General features: G+C 41.4%; 1 protein-coding gene across 1 annotated transcript; it reads right to left on the bottom strand.

The window, feature by feature from the left end:
- Positions 1-834: 834 nt before the first annotated feature.
- On the bottom strand, positions 835-13001 carry LOC126204299 (fatty acid-binding protein, muscle-like). Its single transcript, XM_049938686.1, has 3 exons — positions 12883-13001; positions 2220-2500; positions 835-885 (listed from the first exon to the last, which is right to left on the bottom strand). Exons 1-3 carry the CDS (start codon positions 12962-12964, stop codon positions 835-837), a joined length of 414 nt encoding a protein of 137 aa, XP_049794643.1. The 5' UTR covers positions 12965-13001.
- Positions 13002-18525: the final 5524 nt, after the last annotated feature.

Here is an 18525-nt window from a genome sequence, read left to right as displayed (position 1 = left end):
ATCACTCTGTGACAATGAAGAAGAGTATTTGGGCAGAGAAGATTCATTCAAAGAGAAGGTTTTAGGATGGTTTATGTAGTAAATCGTCTTGAATTTCATTAATAAGAGGACGTCAGGAGTAATTTAGGGGAAGTGAGGAAAATATTACTCGATAAAAATTAGCTCCTGGCAAATGTTGGCATAGTTGTGGCAGAAATATCTAATGCATATCGTCTTTAGCGCACACTTGTTGACTATACGAATAAAGGCGGCAGGTAAAATGAAGAAAGCTGACTGAAAGCCGTTCTCGCTTAAGGCTTAAGGCGTGCACGAAATGTCTACTATTCACGTGTCGTCTTACAATGACGGTCCATATTCCGTCTTGCTGTAGCAGCTATCGTTGGGTGTTATTACTATAGTAGTTGGTTATACATCTATGCAACAAACTGGAATCAGTCTGCCATCCTGCAGAGAAAACACATAAATTGCATGTTTGTTACTGTAGCAAAGAAATATTCAGCCCTTCATCCACCAAGTACTCCTCCACATCCTAAGGTGTAAGGAGCACTTCAGAATACAGGTTTGACGGCATTTTTCAGTGATCACTATATTAATTACGGAATCAGTCTGCAACATGTTACATACTAGTCGCTTTGGTCTGTATTTTAAAATAAAGCAACAGAATTGGTGACAAATAGGATCGGATCTCAACGTTTTAACTTTAATTTATTCGTGAAACAGACTACAAAAATATAATAACTTAAGAGATAACGGTGGGGTACAGTCAGGAAATCTTTCCGATGAAAGTTTTTCACTGTACACACAATAAATACACTGTATTTTCAAAAACAGAGTTCAAACTGCCTTGTAGATCCTTTTTGCTGTGACGTTGCCGATAGTGAGGGTCTGTAAAAGAAAAAACAAATTGCATAAGAAAAAGCATTGCGCTGTTTTCTTGTTGTGCCTTTTCTATAATGTAACGAAGCTGGCAATAAAAAGACAAATACAGCTATTTTATTATGACACAGTATATCAATCTGTTTTATTATTTCCATTTATAGTGAGTCATTGTGGATATTTTTGTCTTCCATGCCTTAAAAGACTAAATTTTTTCAGTTGATTAGTACTGATATTTAGTGAAATAACGAATATACATAACATTACAGGTAAGAAATCAAATACTGATAACTTGACTTTGTTTACAGTGATTTCCTAGTTCATCATTAAATTAGTTTTAATGTAATGACAAAGGCTTTTGAGGCCAGAGTCAAATTGAATAAATTCTTGTGTGTGTGTGTGTGTGTGTGTGTGTGTGTGTGTGTGAGAGAGAGAGAGAGAGAGAGAGAGAGAGAGAGAGAGAGAGAATATATGCGAGTACAAATTATATGATAGTAAAATACGAAAATTTTCGCTGCGGTTGTAGGTAACATTTACGAGGATGACATTTAATACTACTGTTGTATTGATTCCTCTGATCAAGTTCTTTACTGAAGGCTTGACAAAAAGAACTGAGAATTCAGTCATCTGACACCCAGAGATGAAGTGGATCACACACTGAATGAAGTTCAGTGTGTTAGTGACATTTTCAGTAAGGGTACTCTGTGTTATCTGATGGAGAATACAAATCCATTTCAAAACTGATTAATCCTGAGATTGTAGAAATGCCACATAAACTGTGAAGGACGAACAGCGAAAGAAAGTACTAATGACCGCTAACACCAAACGTGATTGAAGATAAAGGCATATACTCAACAATATTGTAGGCACAGCTACATAGAAGAAGAACAAAAGATGATACATTTGACAGTCCGAAGATTCTGCGAGAGTATTTCATCAAAAGAATTTTAGGCAAAATATACGATCAATTTATTCTAATCGAGCTGTTCTTCCAGAAGGCAGTTTTCATAAGCTTTCATAAAAAATATTAGTAATTTGAAGAACGTCTTTATGATCCCAGAATGTTGATTAAACAAGACAGCTGTATCTGAGGATGTGTGACTTGTTGATTGTATCAAAAACTCAATAAGTCCGCACTTACTTTGATTAATTAAGCCTTATTTAAATCTAAAAAAGTTATTTTCAGCTTCTATGGCTTGGAAAATCAGAAATAAGGTGCTACTGTTAATTTATTCAAAACTCAATAAGATGTGACAGCATAATGCTCACTCATATACGACACATGACAAGAACAGGTGTAAAACAGAATGTGCTGAGAGTGGAAGTATAGTGTTTGGACTCACCACAACCATCTTGTCGGCACTGAAGGTCTTCTCTATGGTGACGGTCTTTCCATCCTCGTACTTCTCGACCTTGACCAGCGTGTCGGCTCCCCTTTGCGTGACGGTGCTCTTCCTCTTGCGGCTGGCTGTGTCCTCCACAAACTCCTCCCCCAAGCAGTATGTCAGCACGTGCTTGTAGTCGCCTAGTTGGGTCACATCCGTCACCTTGTCACCCTCCAGTGTCAGTGTCAGGGTGTCCTTGCCTGACAGAGCCAGCTGGCGGTGTGTGGGGTCTGTCACTCCTGTGGGATAAATTAAGTAAACACTACAAAGAGTCCGTCAGAGGATCATCCGCAACTGAGGATTATAGCAGACGTTGAAAATACTGCTTCAGTTGTAAGGGTTTTTTTTTTAAACAGAACCAGTTTCGGGCTCTTACATGCCCATCATCAGGTGTCATATTGAAAATAAACAAGAGACTGGAGCTAATAATAGCTTTTACATGTAGTAGTATTGCCATTCTGGTTTATCAGTTTGCTTCCACCTTCGTGTATGCTACCGCATCTTCTGCAGTTGCCGGTGATACACCGCGTCCTGCACTCGTCCACTGCGGAGCTAGGAATCGCAGCGCAAAGTATAACTGTCCTGGTTTTCATTGCCTATTTCTGTACCCAGGCAGCCGTCAGTAGTATTGTCTGGTGTCACTTTGCCATTGACTTAAGTTTTACCACACCTATCCCAACTGCTGGTTTCTAAAATGTTATATGGAACTTAATTTCTGTTTTTATGTGCACTGATACGTATAAAAATTATTATTAGTTCTGGTCTCTAGTTTAGTTTCAGTATAACGCTTGATGATTGGCATATAAGAGCCTGAAACCGGTCGTGCTTTAACTAAAAAGAGTCTTACATCTGAAGTTGTATTCTCAGTCTGTGATAGGTAAACGCTGTAGTACTTCTGTCACATATTGCATAGATAGTTGGTGTTAGATAACAATGGAAGATGTACACATGCTTACAATGATTACTCACATTGCAGATGAGCTTCACACATAATTCTAATGATATGCTTTTGTGTAATGCAAGTTTCCTTTACTCACATGTTTTGTTATTGACATCAGTTTATATCATCTTTGTCCTAAGATTACAGGGTCCAACATGTTATAAAACAGTAACCTCCTACCCTGATCCGTTAAATAATCGATCGTCCACGTATGTAATTTGTGGTAAAGAAATAATAAACTGAAAAGTCACACTTGATGCCGATTTTTTTACTGAGTACAAAATGAACATTTGCTAAGTGATAAATTGTTTTCTTTCATTATTTTGTGAGCTTTTAAGGGAGAACAACTTTAGAAAAGTCTTGAAGTTATATTTCAAGTGTTGGAAGTTGGTGCTCTCATGAAGAAACACTGGATGAGTATAATCTGGTAAATTTGCGATAAATTTTAAGAATAGCTAGTTTTTCACACATATCAATGTCTACAACGTCACACATCCTGGACTATGTGCTGCATAAAATATAATAGTGTAGCCATAATCTGTGGCATTTATGGCTACTGTGTCCAAAATTGTTCCAAACGGACTTAGGAGTAAGGAATAATAAAACATCGTGTCTGATCATCAGTTTTAACTGCATGAACTGCAAAACAGGAAAAATTTCTATGCTTTCGTTATTTTCTCTTTTTGGTATCAGCGAGAACAAGTTTCGAAAAGGTTTGAAATTGTGTGTCAAGTGTTCTGATTTTCAAATGCAGGATGAGCCTGGGTAACGTGCAAAGCATGAGATACGATGTTTCTAGACATGTACACAATCTCTAACTTTAAAACAGAACTTATAGTATTAAAACTTTAACGTAGGATTACGTCTCGTAATGAGTAGATCATAACATTATTTTACATTTTTGAATGCGGCCAATAATTACATAAAACGTGTAAAATCAAATTTTTACTGGCCCTAGAAACTGTTAGCTGGTTTTAGCTTTTTATTAATGTAGATGTGGATCTAAACACACCTCAGCACACTTCTAACAGTCAGTTACATCTATTCATGTGTTAGGAAGAGCTACAGTTAGTGGCATTGATGTTGAGTAACATTTTTTTCTTACAATGGTTCATCTACATCGAATATTCTTAATAGCTACACACAAAATAATTGTATTCTAAATAAAAATACACATGGCAGTCATACAGAAAAGTGGTTGATCAGTTGTATATAATACAGCACGACTTTTATGCTTTGAAAGAAGATTGCAACGATGTTGGAAAGGTATCCCCAGCGTTAACCAATACTCAGATCAAAGAATTTTTTTTGTGTGTGTGTCTGGTGCAAGAAAACACAAAATCGAAATTTCTTGTTACCAAGTTCTGGTCTGCAGCTGTCTATGGTTTGCATTCCTCATTCTTTGTTCTTAGGTAAAATGTGTACGTTTTCTGCCAAAGTGATGAATAGAAAATAAACCCTGAATACGTCGCTATTTTCACCTCAAGTTTAGAGGTGACTCCAGCCAAAACACTTACACATTCGTCTGCATGACACTGGTTTCCAACTCACTCTTCCAAGATAGTTTCAGCCTACCATAGGATGTGCTTTTCATTCTTTAAATATCAATATCAGTTGATCTGTTCTTTTCCCATACAATCAGCGATTTGCCTGCCGATGTGGCCGAGCGGTTCTAGGCGCTACAGTCTGGGGCCGCGCGACCGCTACGGTCGCAGGTTCGAATCCTGCCTCGGGCATGGATGTGTGTGATGTCCTTAGGTTAGTTAGGTTTAAGTAGTTCTAAGTTCTAGGGGACTGATGACCACAGCAGTTAAGTCCCATAGTGCTCAGAGCCATTTGATCCATTTGAACCAATCAGCGATTTGATGTGTAAATCGTGAGTAAATTAACTTCTCTAAAATAAAAAATATTGATGTCGTCATCCATAACGGTAAGTAAATATCCTCATGTACCCATTGTTACAAAGCCGTGAAACAATGACATACTTCAAATATCTCAGTTGAGAACCAGTGCACAGATTTATATTCGAAATACTATCGTCTTTTATGATAGCAGGAGGTGCCAGAGAATTTTGATTTGATAAAGTTTTTGTAATCGACTTTTCCAGCGTTCTGCCATGCTGCTTTCCATTCTTTAGTTAACTGACAGTATTTTCCACACCACGTTTGAAAAAAGTGAGGACATTTATGGAAAATTTGTCATACATCCTCTTGATAGCGGTTCTGGAAAATAATGATAATCCAGTACTCAATTACTTTACTTTCCGTGACCGTTGTGCACTAATTCTTTCCTCTCCAGTACTCTGCAGTTTTTGCAGTGCAGTCCTTCGGTGAAACTTAAGTCTTGCAGATTTACTGCTTCGAACAAGAGGAGTCTCATAAGTCGTCCTCTACATATTCCTATTTATTAAGGATCTTTTCGCATTTAGAGACTCCTTATCGTTGGCGACTGAACGTTCTTCATGTGGGGTATGCAATTCTGTGGCCCTCACGGACCTTCTTTCAATTCGTAAATAACGTTAACCGGTGTCTCCCGCCGTACAGATGGCTCTAGAAGTCTAATCTCAAGTATGGTTGTAAAGGGGTGGGGTGGGGGGTGAAAACAGTGTGGTTATCGAGGGTGCCCCAGGTGGATGGTCAGTATTCAAGGATATGACAGAAAGGATCATTCTAAGCACAAAATTCTGGTAAATAAGAACTCTGAAATGCATATCATATGAGCTACGAGCTGCCATCTTTGATACTGTGAAAGCAATGTCTTCTACTGCAGGTTCTTTGCTTTACATATTTTGAAATGTGGTAGTACGGGCCAAAACAAGAAAATGTGTCGAGTTAACATGGGCTCTAAAGTCATTACATGAGCACTTGCTCATCTTCGTTGCTGGGAAATACACTTTTTCTACAGAACAAGTGCCCATAGCTCTTAAGGTATGCATTTCAGAGGTCATGTTCACTGAATAATTGTTTATTGTTTTTCATACTACCTCATTTCAAAATAAGGAAAGCACAGAGCCTGCAGCATAACAGCGAAGTTGAACAAGTGCTCATAGCTCTTAATGTATGCACTTCAGAGCCCATGTTTACTGTACCTTCTTGCCTCGAAAGGTGGATCCTATCACATCCATGAATACCGACCTTTCCTCCTGGGATACCAAGTGTAGCGTATGTCTTGGGCCTTCTGTTCGCATCTACAATTCTTCGTCTGCAGCAACCGTTTATCAAGTTTGGGATGTAGCTATATCTGCGAAAGGGTAAACAGCAGCCAACGGTATATGTCTCAAGCATCCAGTAATAATTCTTGCTGTCTTATTAAGGGAAACGTCTACTTTATTTGAATGAGCTGATGTTTCTCACCTCAGCGGTATACACTATCCCACTGCAAGACTTACAACCACAGCAGTGGCATTTAAAAACTCGGGATGCTTTGCTCATGATGTACCAGTCAGTTTCTCAGTAGATAGCTCCTTGAGTTACCTTTTCCATTTCATTCAGTGCAGTGGTGTTTGAAAGAAAGAGTACCGTCAAATCGGACACATAGATCGGATTAGGTTCATGCTCCAGGGGCGCGTCCCCCGCCCCCCTCCCCCCATTTTATGTAAATCTTTGCTGTGGATTCTTAATTGTAAAGGTGAGAACTGCAGAGACGGTTCTTCTTAGGATTCGGTTTCAGCAGACTGTTTGACTGCTCTGGGAAAAGTATATTATAAGGTTCTCCAAGGCTTTCGAGAGCTTAATTTCTGCCTCAGCAAATTTTTACCCCCGAGTGTGATTAACATCCTGTTCATATAGACGAAAAATTTGGTATATCGTTGGTATGAACTTTGTATAACAGTGCCAATACACTTCCTGGAGGTAAGCTGTATTATCTTTTTTATTTCTCCAATTCCACTTTTTCTGTTGTAGAGTGACACTGAACTTCCTATTGTTAGGCAAGTGGGTCTAACGTCTTTTGTTATTTTACACAATGTGCAAAGTAATTTTTTTGTGGTTAACTGTTGCATACGCTGCTGTTAAATCAATGAAAATGTCTCGCATCAAAAACTGTTTCTCACAACTATCTTCTATGAGCAGGGTAAATTTAAATATTTGTCCACATTATGATTTCCAGGCCTGAAAATTGCCTCTTCTGGTTTTATCATCTCGTTTATTTTTTCTGCGACTTTCTTGTAAAGCATTCGTTCAAAAATTCTGTACCAATTGGATAGGACGGATGCTGAGCGGAAGTTTTCGGATGTGACGGTTCCTTCCCACGTTTAAGCAAAGCCACTAAGTGGGTGTTTCGCCATAGTCTTTGGATCCGGTAGTCCAGAAAGGACATACTGAACATTTTCATTAACCGGTTCCTAGTCACGTTTAATTTGTTCAGTTCGAATATCGTCCGGGCTTGCTGCTTTCTTTTCCTGTGTCTGGTTTATTGCTGCCTTAGTTGGTTCTCCTATCACGTTGTGTTCTTCTCTTACTCTTAGCACTTATTGTGATTTTATTTTATTTATTATTTACTCATTGTTAATGACATGATTCAAATGGTTCAAATGGCTCTGAGCACTATGGGACTCAACATCTGTGGTCATCAGTCCCCTAGAACTTAGAACTACTTAAACCTAACTAACCTAAGGACATCACACACATCCATGCCCGAGGCAGGATTCGAACCTGCGAACGTAGCGGTCGCGCGGTTCCGGACTGAGCGCCTAGAACCGCGAGACCACCGCGGCCGGCCTTAATGACATGATAAGCAAGTTGGTTTGGTGTAACATAGTTGGAATTATATCGAGCTACACCTGGATAATTGCTAAAAAGCACTCTCTCTTCAAACCACAAGTGGCCCATCGGACCATCCGACCGCCGTGTCATCCTCTGGATAATTGCTGCTGTTATTTATTATTTTCATGGACGTTTGCCGTACGAAGTTAAGGAATTCTCCTACCTTGGAATCAAAATAATCCACGACGTACGAAGCAAGAAGGACATACAAAGCAGACTAGAACAGGGAAAGAAGGTACTCCTGGCCGAAAAAGTCTGATAGCGTGAAACGTGGGCTTATATTTAAAGAAGAAGTTTCTGAGAATGTACGTTTGGAGCACAGTTTTGTATGGTAGTGAATCGTGGACTGTGCAAAAACTGGAATATAACAGAATCGAAGCGTTTGACATGCCGTGCTGCATGAAAATTAGGCGAACTGATAAGACAGGACATGAGAAGGTTCTCTATAGAATCAGCGAAGGAAGGAACATATGGAAAATACCGACAAGATGAAGGTACTGGATGATAGGATATACACGGATCAAAAAACGTTTTGCATCACCTCGGTTCCCAGAACTCCTGAAGATAGACGTTGATTGTGGATATTGTATCACAGACACAGTCCGTTTGACTGTTCAGAGACGTCACTAAACGCGCCAAAAATGTCAATAACCATACGTGAATAGTGGCTATTAGACGGGGAGGGACCGAGAGGCGATCAGTTCAGGTCATTCCAGCTGGAAGGAGGTACACGGCTCACGGCTCATGTTGCCTGTAGTTCAACCGTGACTAGACGGTCAATACCGCGGTTGGATCGACTCCGCATTGTTACCTTGTGTTACGAAGGACTCTCAACGAGGGAAGTGTCCAGACGTCTCGGAGTGAACAAAAGCGATGTTGTTCGGATACAAGCAGACAGGAACTGTCGATGACATGTCTAGCTCAGGCCACCCAAGGACTGCCGCTGCAGTGGAAGACCGCTAACTACGGATTATGGCTTGGAGGAACCCTGACAGCAACGCCTTTCGTGCAGCCACAGGACGTCGCGTTACGACTCAAACAGTGCGCGAAAGGCTGCATGATGCGCAACTTCACCCCCGACGTCCATGACGAGCTCCATCTCTGCAACCACAACACAATGCAGCGCGGTAAAGATGGGCACAACAACATGCCGAATTGGGTGTTCAGAATTTGCGTCATGTTCTCTTCGCCGATTGAGTGTCGCATATGTCTTCAACCAGACAATCGTCAGAGTCGTGTTTGCAGGCAACCCGGTCAGGCTGAATGCCTTAGATACATTGTCCAGCGAGTGTAGCAAGGTGGAGCTTCCCTGCGTTTTGGGGTGGCATTATGTGGGGTCGATGTACGCTCCTGGTGGTCGCGGAAGGCGCCGTAATGGCTGTACGATACGTAAGTGCCATCCTCCAACCGATAGTGCAACCATATCGGCAGCATTTTGGCGGCGAGGCATTTGTCTTCATGAACGAGAATTCGCGACCCCATAAAGTGAGTGACCTGCTTCAGGACAACAACATCTCTCGACTAGAGTGGCCAGAATGTTCTCCAGGCAAGAACCCTATCGTATATGCCTAGGATAAATTGAAAAGGCCTGTTTATGGACGACGTGACCCACCAACCACTCTGATGGATCTACGCCTCCGAATCGCCGTAGAGAAGTGGGACAATGTGGACTAACAGTGCCTTGATGAACTTGTGGATAGTATGCCACGACTAATACAGGGGTGTATCAGTGCAAGAGGACGTGCTACTGGGTAGTAGAGGTACCGGTGTGTAGAGCAATCTGAAGGTCTGTATGGTGGTTGCCATGAGCAATAAAATGGGCGGAAATTACGTTGATCTCTATTCATATTTTCTGTACAGGCTCCGGCACTCTCGGATCCGAGGTGATGGAAAACTTTTTTTAATGTGTGCTTTTTAAGACACTAGGGAGTAGCTTCCATGGGACTAGAGGGATCTGTAAAGGGTAAAAATTCGAGGGGAAGGGGAAGACAAAGACAGGAATATATCCTACAGGTAATTCAAGAAGTAGGGTGCAAGTGCTACTCTGATATAGAGCTTGCCACAGGAGAGGAGACCATGCCGAGCGCAAGCCGACTAGTCAGATGACTGATGGTGAAATGATTCAGATGGCTCTGAGCACTATGGGACTTAACTTCCGAGGTCAGCAGTCCCCTAGAACTTAGAACTATTTAAACCTAACTAACCTAAGGACATTACACCCATCCATGCGCGAGGCAGGATTCGAACCTGCGACCGTAGCGGTTGCGCAGTTCCAAACTGTAGCGCCTAGAACCACTCGGCCACACCGGGCGTTAGATGACTGATGACCCAAAGAGAAAAGCCCCCTATTATGCGTCATGTCCAGATCATTCAGCAGTTCCATCTATTTTTCTTTCCTTCCATCATTGAGTGGTGCGGTCTAGACTTCGCCTGCGGTTTTGGCTTCTTCAGCAAAGGAGTCTTCGTCAAACTGTTCTCGGAACGCACTGAGTAATTAATTGACGTGCTGTGTTATTCCCACTAGGTTTAGAGTCCTGCCTTATCGTATAATATGCTTACGTGATATTTTCTCCGTTGTGTCTACAAAAATCCTGTAATTTTATGTTGTTAGTTATCACTTGGTCTATCTCTAGTTCGAAATCATTCCATTACCTTTTTTTAACTTGAAACGTCTTTAAATTGGAACATTTTCAGAGTCAGAGGCCATCTGATTCCACTTGTTAATGGCCAATGTTAAGCTCTGGGTATAGGATCTTCTACAAGTTTCACGACATGTTGGTCAAGGACATTCGTGATCTATATATTGTTCACATTACAATACCGATGCTTCGAATCGTGAAAAAGTTTAAGGTCTTCACCGTTTCTGTCTGTGCTATTATACCCACATAATGATATGACATTTAAAGTTTTCCATTATGTTTTTAATTTTTTAATTTGCCAAATTGATTGGTTTCAAAAATTCTAAAACAGTGATGCGTCTTTTTTGACAGTGCAGGAGTCTTTCTACGTGTAAAATAAGACTCTCTGGGAATCAAACACTCATTTCCAGAAAAACAGAGCACCCTCAATAGGACGCTCATATTCACAGAACTGTACATTAGTATGTTCTGCAGAAATGATTAGCATTCAGTCACCTCGGTTCAACATGTGTCCTGATGCCTAGAAGGCACTTGGTCCGCCATGCGCCCTCATAACTTGTGACACACGTGATGGCAACAGCGAGTATAAGACGCGAATGGTGTCCTGTAGTGTAGCCGTCCATGCTGCGTTCATCTGGGTCCTAAGTTACCTGTGCTGTTTGGCACTGGGTCACGGAGCTGCACCTGTCGTTTCACCATATCCCACATGTTTTCCAGTGACGACAAGCCTGGTGGTCAGGTGGGCCGAGGCAAACGGACGACGTCCTGTGACGCAAAGAATCACGTGCTCTTGGGGCAACCTGTCGTCGTGCATTGTCTGGTTGAAAAATGCCGTCTGGGGTGTTGTGCAGAAAGGATATGGCCACGAGATGCAGGACGTCATTCACGAAGGTCGCACTGGCCACAGTGTCCTGGACATGCACCAACTGTGATTCGTATTTGTACCCAATAGCATCTCACACCACAAGGTCTTGATTTTGCGCTGTATTTCTTGCGCGAATGCAGTCACTAAGATGCTGTTCCCGACTTCTGTAGCGAACCAGCAAGAGGCCATCTTTTTCAAACACACACAACCTGGATTCGTCCGAAAACACTATCTGATGCCCTTACTGTCTGCGATGACGTAGTTTCATACACCACCGCCGTCTAGCATGTTTCTGCACATTCGTCAAAGGTGGCATACGTAAGCCGTGCCTTAATGAACTGCGACAGACGGTCACCCATAATAGTGTAGGATGTATCGCACTGTTCTACTGTTTCGCCAGAGGCGAGGAGAACGCAGACGCAGATCTGTTCTGCAATGACATAAGGATGAGGCGTCCATGTCCTCGGGGGGTGGTCTGGGTGATGCGACCTGACCCGTCTCGTCGTGTTCTACAGCCTTCCGTCAACCATTCGGCATACACCCGTTGTACTGTCGAAACTCTTCGTCCCACACCAGCAGCAGTTTCTCTGATGCATGCATCACATTCTCTCATGTCAATCTGCGCTCTCTTTCAGACTCACTGATTTGACAGCACGGTTCATGCATGCGAGGCATCCTGCCTGAAGCCCCACTGATCCATTACCTTTGCTGTATAGCCAGAACGAGAGTCGCAGGCACATTTTTAGATAGGTGGTGTTGCACTGTGATATCGATGTTGACACTGAGCCCGCAAGCCGACATTCTTCAAATGCTAATCATTTCTCCAGAACATGCTGTTGTGCATGTTCTGTATCAACGTCCTATCTTCTTTTCTCAACATAAATGTACATCAATTCTACGACGTTTGCATAGGTCGGTCCATGATAATTTCAGTAAAGCAATCCTTCATTGTTAAATGAAGTCGTTCCGAAGAAAACCCTTTAACAACACGGAGTGGTATTTGAGGCTTCGATGTTGTTTCTTAGTGCATAATGATGGTTAAAGGGTTGGCCATCCGTGCATAGGTCGATAACACTTTTGACTGCTTTTGTTTAGTGCAGTCTTATTGGAGGCTCCTTCTTTGTTCCCCCCGTAAACCGCTTGAAAAATTTGATCAGAATGACGCAGTTGTGTATTCATATATACTGATTTAATACGACCTAATCTTATAAACTTTCTATGTAATTGCACACTCTATTCGAAGAGGTCCAAGTACTCTGCAGATTGTTCACGCTTATGTTTTCTTCTGACATTTCACTTAACTCTGGCCAACTCTACAGACCTTTCTGCTGCCTTAGTTTTTTTTACTTTTTTCGTAATGTAGATACAAGATATGTTCCAGAGTTAATAAAAGTTTACTGATCTATTCACTCACCACTGGCGTCAAGGAACGCCTCCATGTTCTCCAAGCTGGCCACGTCGAGAGCATAGCTCTTTCCTGAGAACTGTTTCACCATCTCGAACGGGTTGCTCCTCTCAGGTGTAGCGGCTGAAAGAGTGAGTCCACAATGTCTTCGTGCTGTGTGGCCGTTTATTTATTATCGAACCGTATCCTTAGCTCAGCCGTCACTTCCTTTGATAAGGAACGGTTCAGTATCTGATTACTAAGACGATATCCGGCACTCCTGATGATATTTTCTTGCGTAATTCGTACACGTGACAGGCGATACACAGCATATCTGTTTATGACGGACGTATCGTATTGAGTCGTACACTTCCTACGAAGCCGAACAATTTGCTATGGCATACACATCCATCATTCATTCCTCAGTTTGGATTCCGTGGAAATGTTGGAACACGTTAGGCAAACTGACATTACGAGTTATCTTAGAAGATAGATTAAGGAAAGACAAACCTACGTTTCTAGCATATGTTGAGTGAGAGAAGGCTTTTGACAATGTTAACTGCAATACTCTCTTTCAAATTGTGAAGGTGGCAGGAGTCAAATACAGGGAGCTAAAGACTATTTAGAATTTGTACAGAAACCAAATGGCAGTTATAAGAGTCGAGGGGCTTGGAAGGTTCAAAAATCGCTCTGAGTAGTATGGGACTTAACTGTTGAGGTCATCAGACCCCAAGAACTTAGAACTACTTAAACCTAACTAACCTAAGGAACTGATGAGGTCATCAGATCCCTAGAACAGAACTACTTAAACCCAACTATCCTAATGACGTCACACACATCCACGCCCGAGGCAGGAATCGAACCTGCGCCGCAGGGGTCGCGCGGTTCCAGACTGTAGCGCCTAGAACCGCTCGGCCACCCCGGCCGGCCGGCATGGAAGGGAAGCAGTGGTTGGGAAGGGAGTAAGACAGGGTTGTAGCCTATCCCCAATGTTATTCATTCTGTATATTGAACACGCAGTAAAGGAAACAAAAGAAAAATTTGGAGTAGGAATTAAAAGCTATGAAGAAGAAATAAAACCTTTGAAATTTGCCGATGACATTGTAATTCTGTCAGAGACAGCAAAGGACCGGGGAGAGCAGTTGAACGGAATGGACAGTGTCTTGAAAGGAGGATATAAGATGAACATCAACAAAAGCAACTGAATGTAGTCGAATTAAATTAGGTGATGCTGAGGGAATTATATTAGGAAATGAGACACATAAAGTAGTAGATGAGTTTTCCTATTTTGGGAGAAAAATAACTGATGATGATCGAAGTAGAGAGGATATAAAATATGGACTTGTAACTGAATGGAAAGTGTTTGGAAGAAGACAAATTTTTTAACATCGAATATAGATTCAATTGTCAGGAAGTCTTTTCTGAAAGTATATGTACAGAGTGTAGCCATGTGTGGAAGAGAATAGAAGCTTTCGAAATGTGGTGCTTCTGAAGAATTCTGAAGATCAGATGGTTAGATCACGTAACTAATGTGGAGGTACTGAATAGAATTGGGGAGAAGAGGAATTTGTGGCACAACTTGACTAGAAGAAGGGATCGGTTGGTATTACATGTTCTGAGGCATCAAGGGATCACCAATTTAGTACTGCTGGCCGGAGTGGCCGAGCGGTTCTAGGCGCTACAATCTGGAACCGCGAGACGGCTACGATCACAGGTTCGAATCCTGCCTCGGGCATGGATGTGTGTGATGTTCTTAGGTTAGTTAGGTTTAAGTAGTTCTAAGTTCTAGGGGACTGATGACCTCAGAAGTTAAGTCCTATAGTACCCAGAGTCATTTTTGAACCAATTTAGTACTGGAGAGCAGCGTGGAGGATAAAATTCGAAGAGGGAGGCCAAGAGATGAACACAATGAAGAGATTCAGAAGGATGTAGGTTGCAGAAGTACTGGGAGACGAAGAAGCTTGCACAGGATAGAGTAGCATGGAGGACTGCATCAAACCAATCTCTGGACTGAAGACCACAACAACAATAACATCGTTCACTCCATAATGGATATATTGGGTAATGCATGTAGCAGACTTCAGTTAAAACTTCCAGGCTGTGAGGCCGTGGTCGATGTACAAAATTTCCACCTGACGTTGTGTCTCCATCTGCGGGAGACATCTTCTGAGGTCGTCCGGCAGTAGATATCTCCCGCAGATGGAGACGAAACGTCAGGTGAAAATCTTATACCTCGACCACGCCCTCTCAGCCCGGAAGTTTTAACTGAAGACAACACCGGCAGTGAAAGCCTACATTGTATGATATGTAGCAGACGTTATGTGAAGTTCTTTCTCTAGTAATAGAAACTAGCGTTTACCCAGAACAATTACGAAACTGTCCGGTTATTACTTTTCTTGTAATAATTGAATTCATTAACCAGACGCAATATTTTATCAAATGTACAAATGTGTGTGAAATCTTATGGGACTAAACTGGTAAGGTCATCAGTCCCTAAGCTTACACACTACTTAACCTAAAGTCTCCTAAGGACAAACACACACACCCATGCCCGAGGGCGGACTCGACCCTCCGCCGGGACTAGCCGCACAGCCGCAATATTTTATCTTTTCCATAGTTTGAAGGCACCGACACAACAGCGATACGCCTCAGTCTTGCTGTTATTCTTGTGCGTTAGCTGTAATGGTTCAGTGAATAGTTCTGTTTCTAGTGATTGAAGAGCATTTTATTGTCCACGTACTCCACGGTGTTGTAATGGTGATACATGTCGTAGTTAACTAAATGTTTAAGAGTGTAATAACTGTTGTATGATTGCATGTGTATTTTGGTCAGACAAAGACTATTTCTGTGGGTCATACTCTTCGGAAACAAGAGAGCTGAGTGAATAATTCTTGATGACTTCCGTGCCAGAATTGATGACATTGTGCATGAACTGAACATTAGCCACAGTTCACCGTTTGTGCTCAGTAGGTACCACTCCAACTGACAGATAAACATATAAGGGACTTTCGAAATGGCTAAGTCACCGTTAAGGCACATGGAAGGGTCAGGAGAACTATCTGACTGGTATTGTAACCGTTGCTGACACATGATTCAATGTTCGCGAACCACAGAGTAAGCAGCAAAGCACTGTGTGGGAACATCCTTCTTCGGCTACAGAAAAAATGTTTAATTTCCTAGCTCCTGGAGTAACGTTGATTGTGGCAGTGTTTCATGATGTGTAAGGTTCACTGAAAATTCTTTACACCCCTAAAGGTGAAACAGAGCAACTCACTACAACCGCAGAGTAAACAGCAGACGACTGTGTGGAAATAAACCGTCCTCGCCTAAAGCAGAAATGTTTAAATTCCAAGCTTCTGCAAGAATGTTTATCTTGAAATTGTTCTGCGATGTGGAACGTGCAGTGACGAGTCTTTACGCTCCTATAGGTCAAACAGAACATTTTGATTTTGAGCTGCTGGAGCATCGACTGTAGAGTCCTAAAGAAGCTCAAGTGATTTTCAGCTCCATAGTCTGCTGAATGACTTCCCCGGAGATTTTTCTCCACTGGAAATTAGTACACCATATTCTCAGGCATGGACGAAGAACCTACAATTAATTTAGCATGATTTGCATATCACTGATTTTGTTGCACATATCTACACGAATTCTAAAGTGTTGCGTCAATACAAAATAAAATCAACGTAATCTGTAAAAAAGTGTTTTTTCATTTTCGTCATTTTAAGCCCTTTGCCCCGATGGTTTGAAACTTTGTATTTGTAATTGTATTGAGGGGGAAAACGACGTGAGTCCGAAGTGGGAAGATAGAAAGATGTCAGTTTGTTAGCGGACAAATACGTAGCAGCTTTATGGGGAAGGAAAACTTTTTCTTTGTGGTAATGGTCAGATGGTCATGTGTGGAGAAGAGAGCCCAAGAATTGAGAGAGTCGCGAGCAGTTTTGTGAATGTAATTACTGTCGGAATGAAGATTTTATAACGCCTCGTTGAATGTTTCGACTAAACAGCAAAGTAAGGAAGTTTTCTATGAACAAGAGGATCTGGCGAGTGGGTATACGAAAAAGGAAAGACAGAATGAATATTTAAGACACGTAATATTTCCCACGAGAGTGGATTAAGAAGATCATCAACATGAAAAGACTTAGACACCAGGAAAGAAAAATTGTATGATTTCCAGTCAAAAATTCTGAATGTGTAGAGCAATAGCAGCGACTGTGAACATAGAAAGAAACAGCTACTGCTTTTGACTCAGAAAAGTGGAGAGACGGCGAACAGCAGTGGCGAAATGGATCGTGAAACCAAAAAGTGTCTGTTAGGCAAACATCTGGTGTTGGGTAAGAAAGACTGGAGACGATGTAGCGATTGTCATAATTATTTATTTTGAGTACAAGGCACTGATTAGTTTGAGAACAGAAAAATACAGTCAACTGATGCCATATCATATAAACGAATCTTGCACGGGCTTCCACTGTCGCGAACAAAAATAGTGTGCTTTTGTGGATTAATCCCGTACAGGCCATCTAAACATCCCATCTAAAGCATTTAAAAGAAGTTCACTAGCAGGAGACTACGAGAAAGTGGCAATTTGAGTCACTAACATTTTCAGATAAATTGCGTAGTTACGAAATCACTCTTCCTCTCACACAGCTGTTGTCTCTTCGCTATCTTTATAACACAATTACCGTCTACTATCTTCCCGTATTTATCACTTTTCCGCCTCTTTGCCACTGCCAGTGTCTTCTTCTCTCTCAGAATATAAAATTACGAGTACGTTCCCAAGCCAAAATTTTTGAAAAAACTTTTAAAGCTTCTGACGAACGGAGAATGAGGTAGCTGGCACCCCACTTTTCAGAATCTTTCAAATAGACGGAAACTCACTCTCATTCTTTGTACTCCGACAGCAGCATTTTTCCACTGATTCACTTCTTTTCCCTGCTGCGGCGGAGCATGGAGCTAATATGAAAAGTAATGTATTTGTCAGAAAAATTTTGGTAGTTTACTTAGGTAAAAGTGAAGCAACGTAAAACTAATTGTACACTTCAGACCAGATTCTGCAATAAATAAATAAATAAAAATTCGCATGTGCTTTAGTACTACAGCATGCGCTTCTCAGGTGACAAAGGAGACACCTTTACATTTTATTTCTCCGTGCTACGTTACTTTATAAACTACATTTTCGCCAAAGACCGGATTTTACGTATATATTTTAGGTGTACAGGTCGGGTAAATTTGGGCCTCTGTATCTCGGAAACGGATAAAGATATCAAGAAAACTTTCAATGTTTTTCGAGATTGGAATCTTAGGAATACATCGTAAAAATGTAAGCCATTTTCTGTGCATATATCTTAGAATCTGCGGCTCGGTTTTGGTACCCAAAAAAATAAATTTTTGGGGTGTTTCTCGTCGACAGATAAAATGTTTTGAAAAGGGGGAGGCGGCTCTTCTGGATAACTCGCAAGAGAATGTATTGTTAAAATTTTATCAGTTTTCTGGTGTTATTTATTAATTAGATTTCTTATCATATCGGATTTTTTTTCTAGAAGTAGGGTAACTATGAACCTCTGTAGCCTGTAAAAGGACAAAGACTTCCAAACAATTTTCAAGACCGATCGAGGATCGGACTCTTAGAAATATATCGTAAAAATTTCGGCCTCGTTCTTTGCCTACAAGTCTTGG

The sequence above is a fragment of the Schistocerca nitens genome, chromosome 9 (genome assembly GCF_023898315.1).
Source record: "Schistocerca nitens isolate TAMUIC-IGC-003100 chromosome 9, iqSchNite1.1, whole genome shotgun sequence".
Taxonomy (NCBI): Eukaryota; Metazoa; Arthropoda; class Insecta; order Orthoptera; family Acrididae; genus Schistocerca; species Schistocerca nitens.
This window is presented reverse-complemented; position numbering and strand designations above follow the sequence as displayed.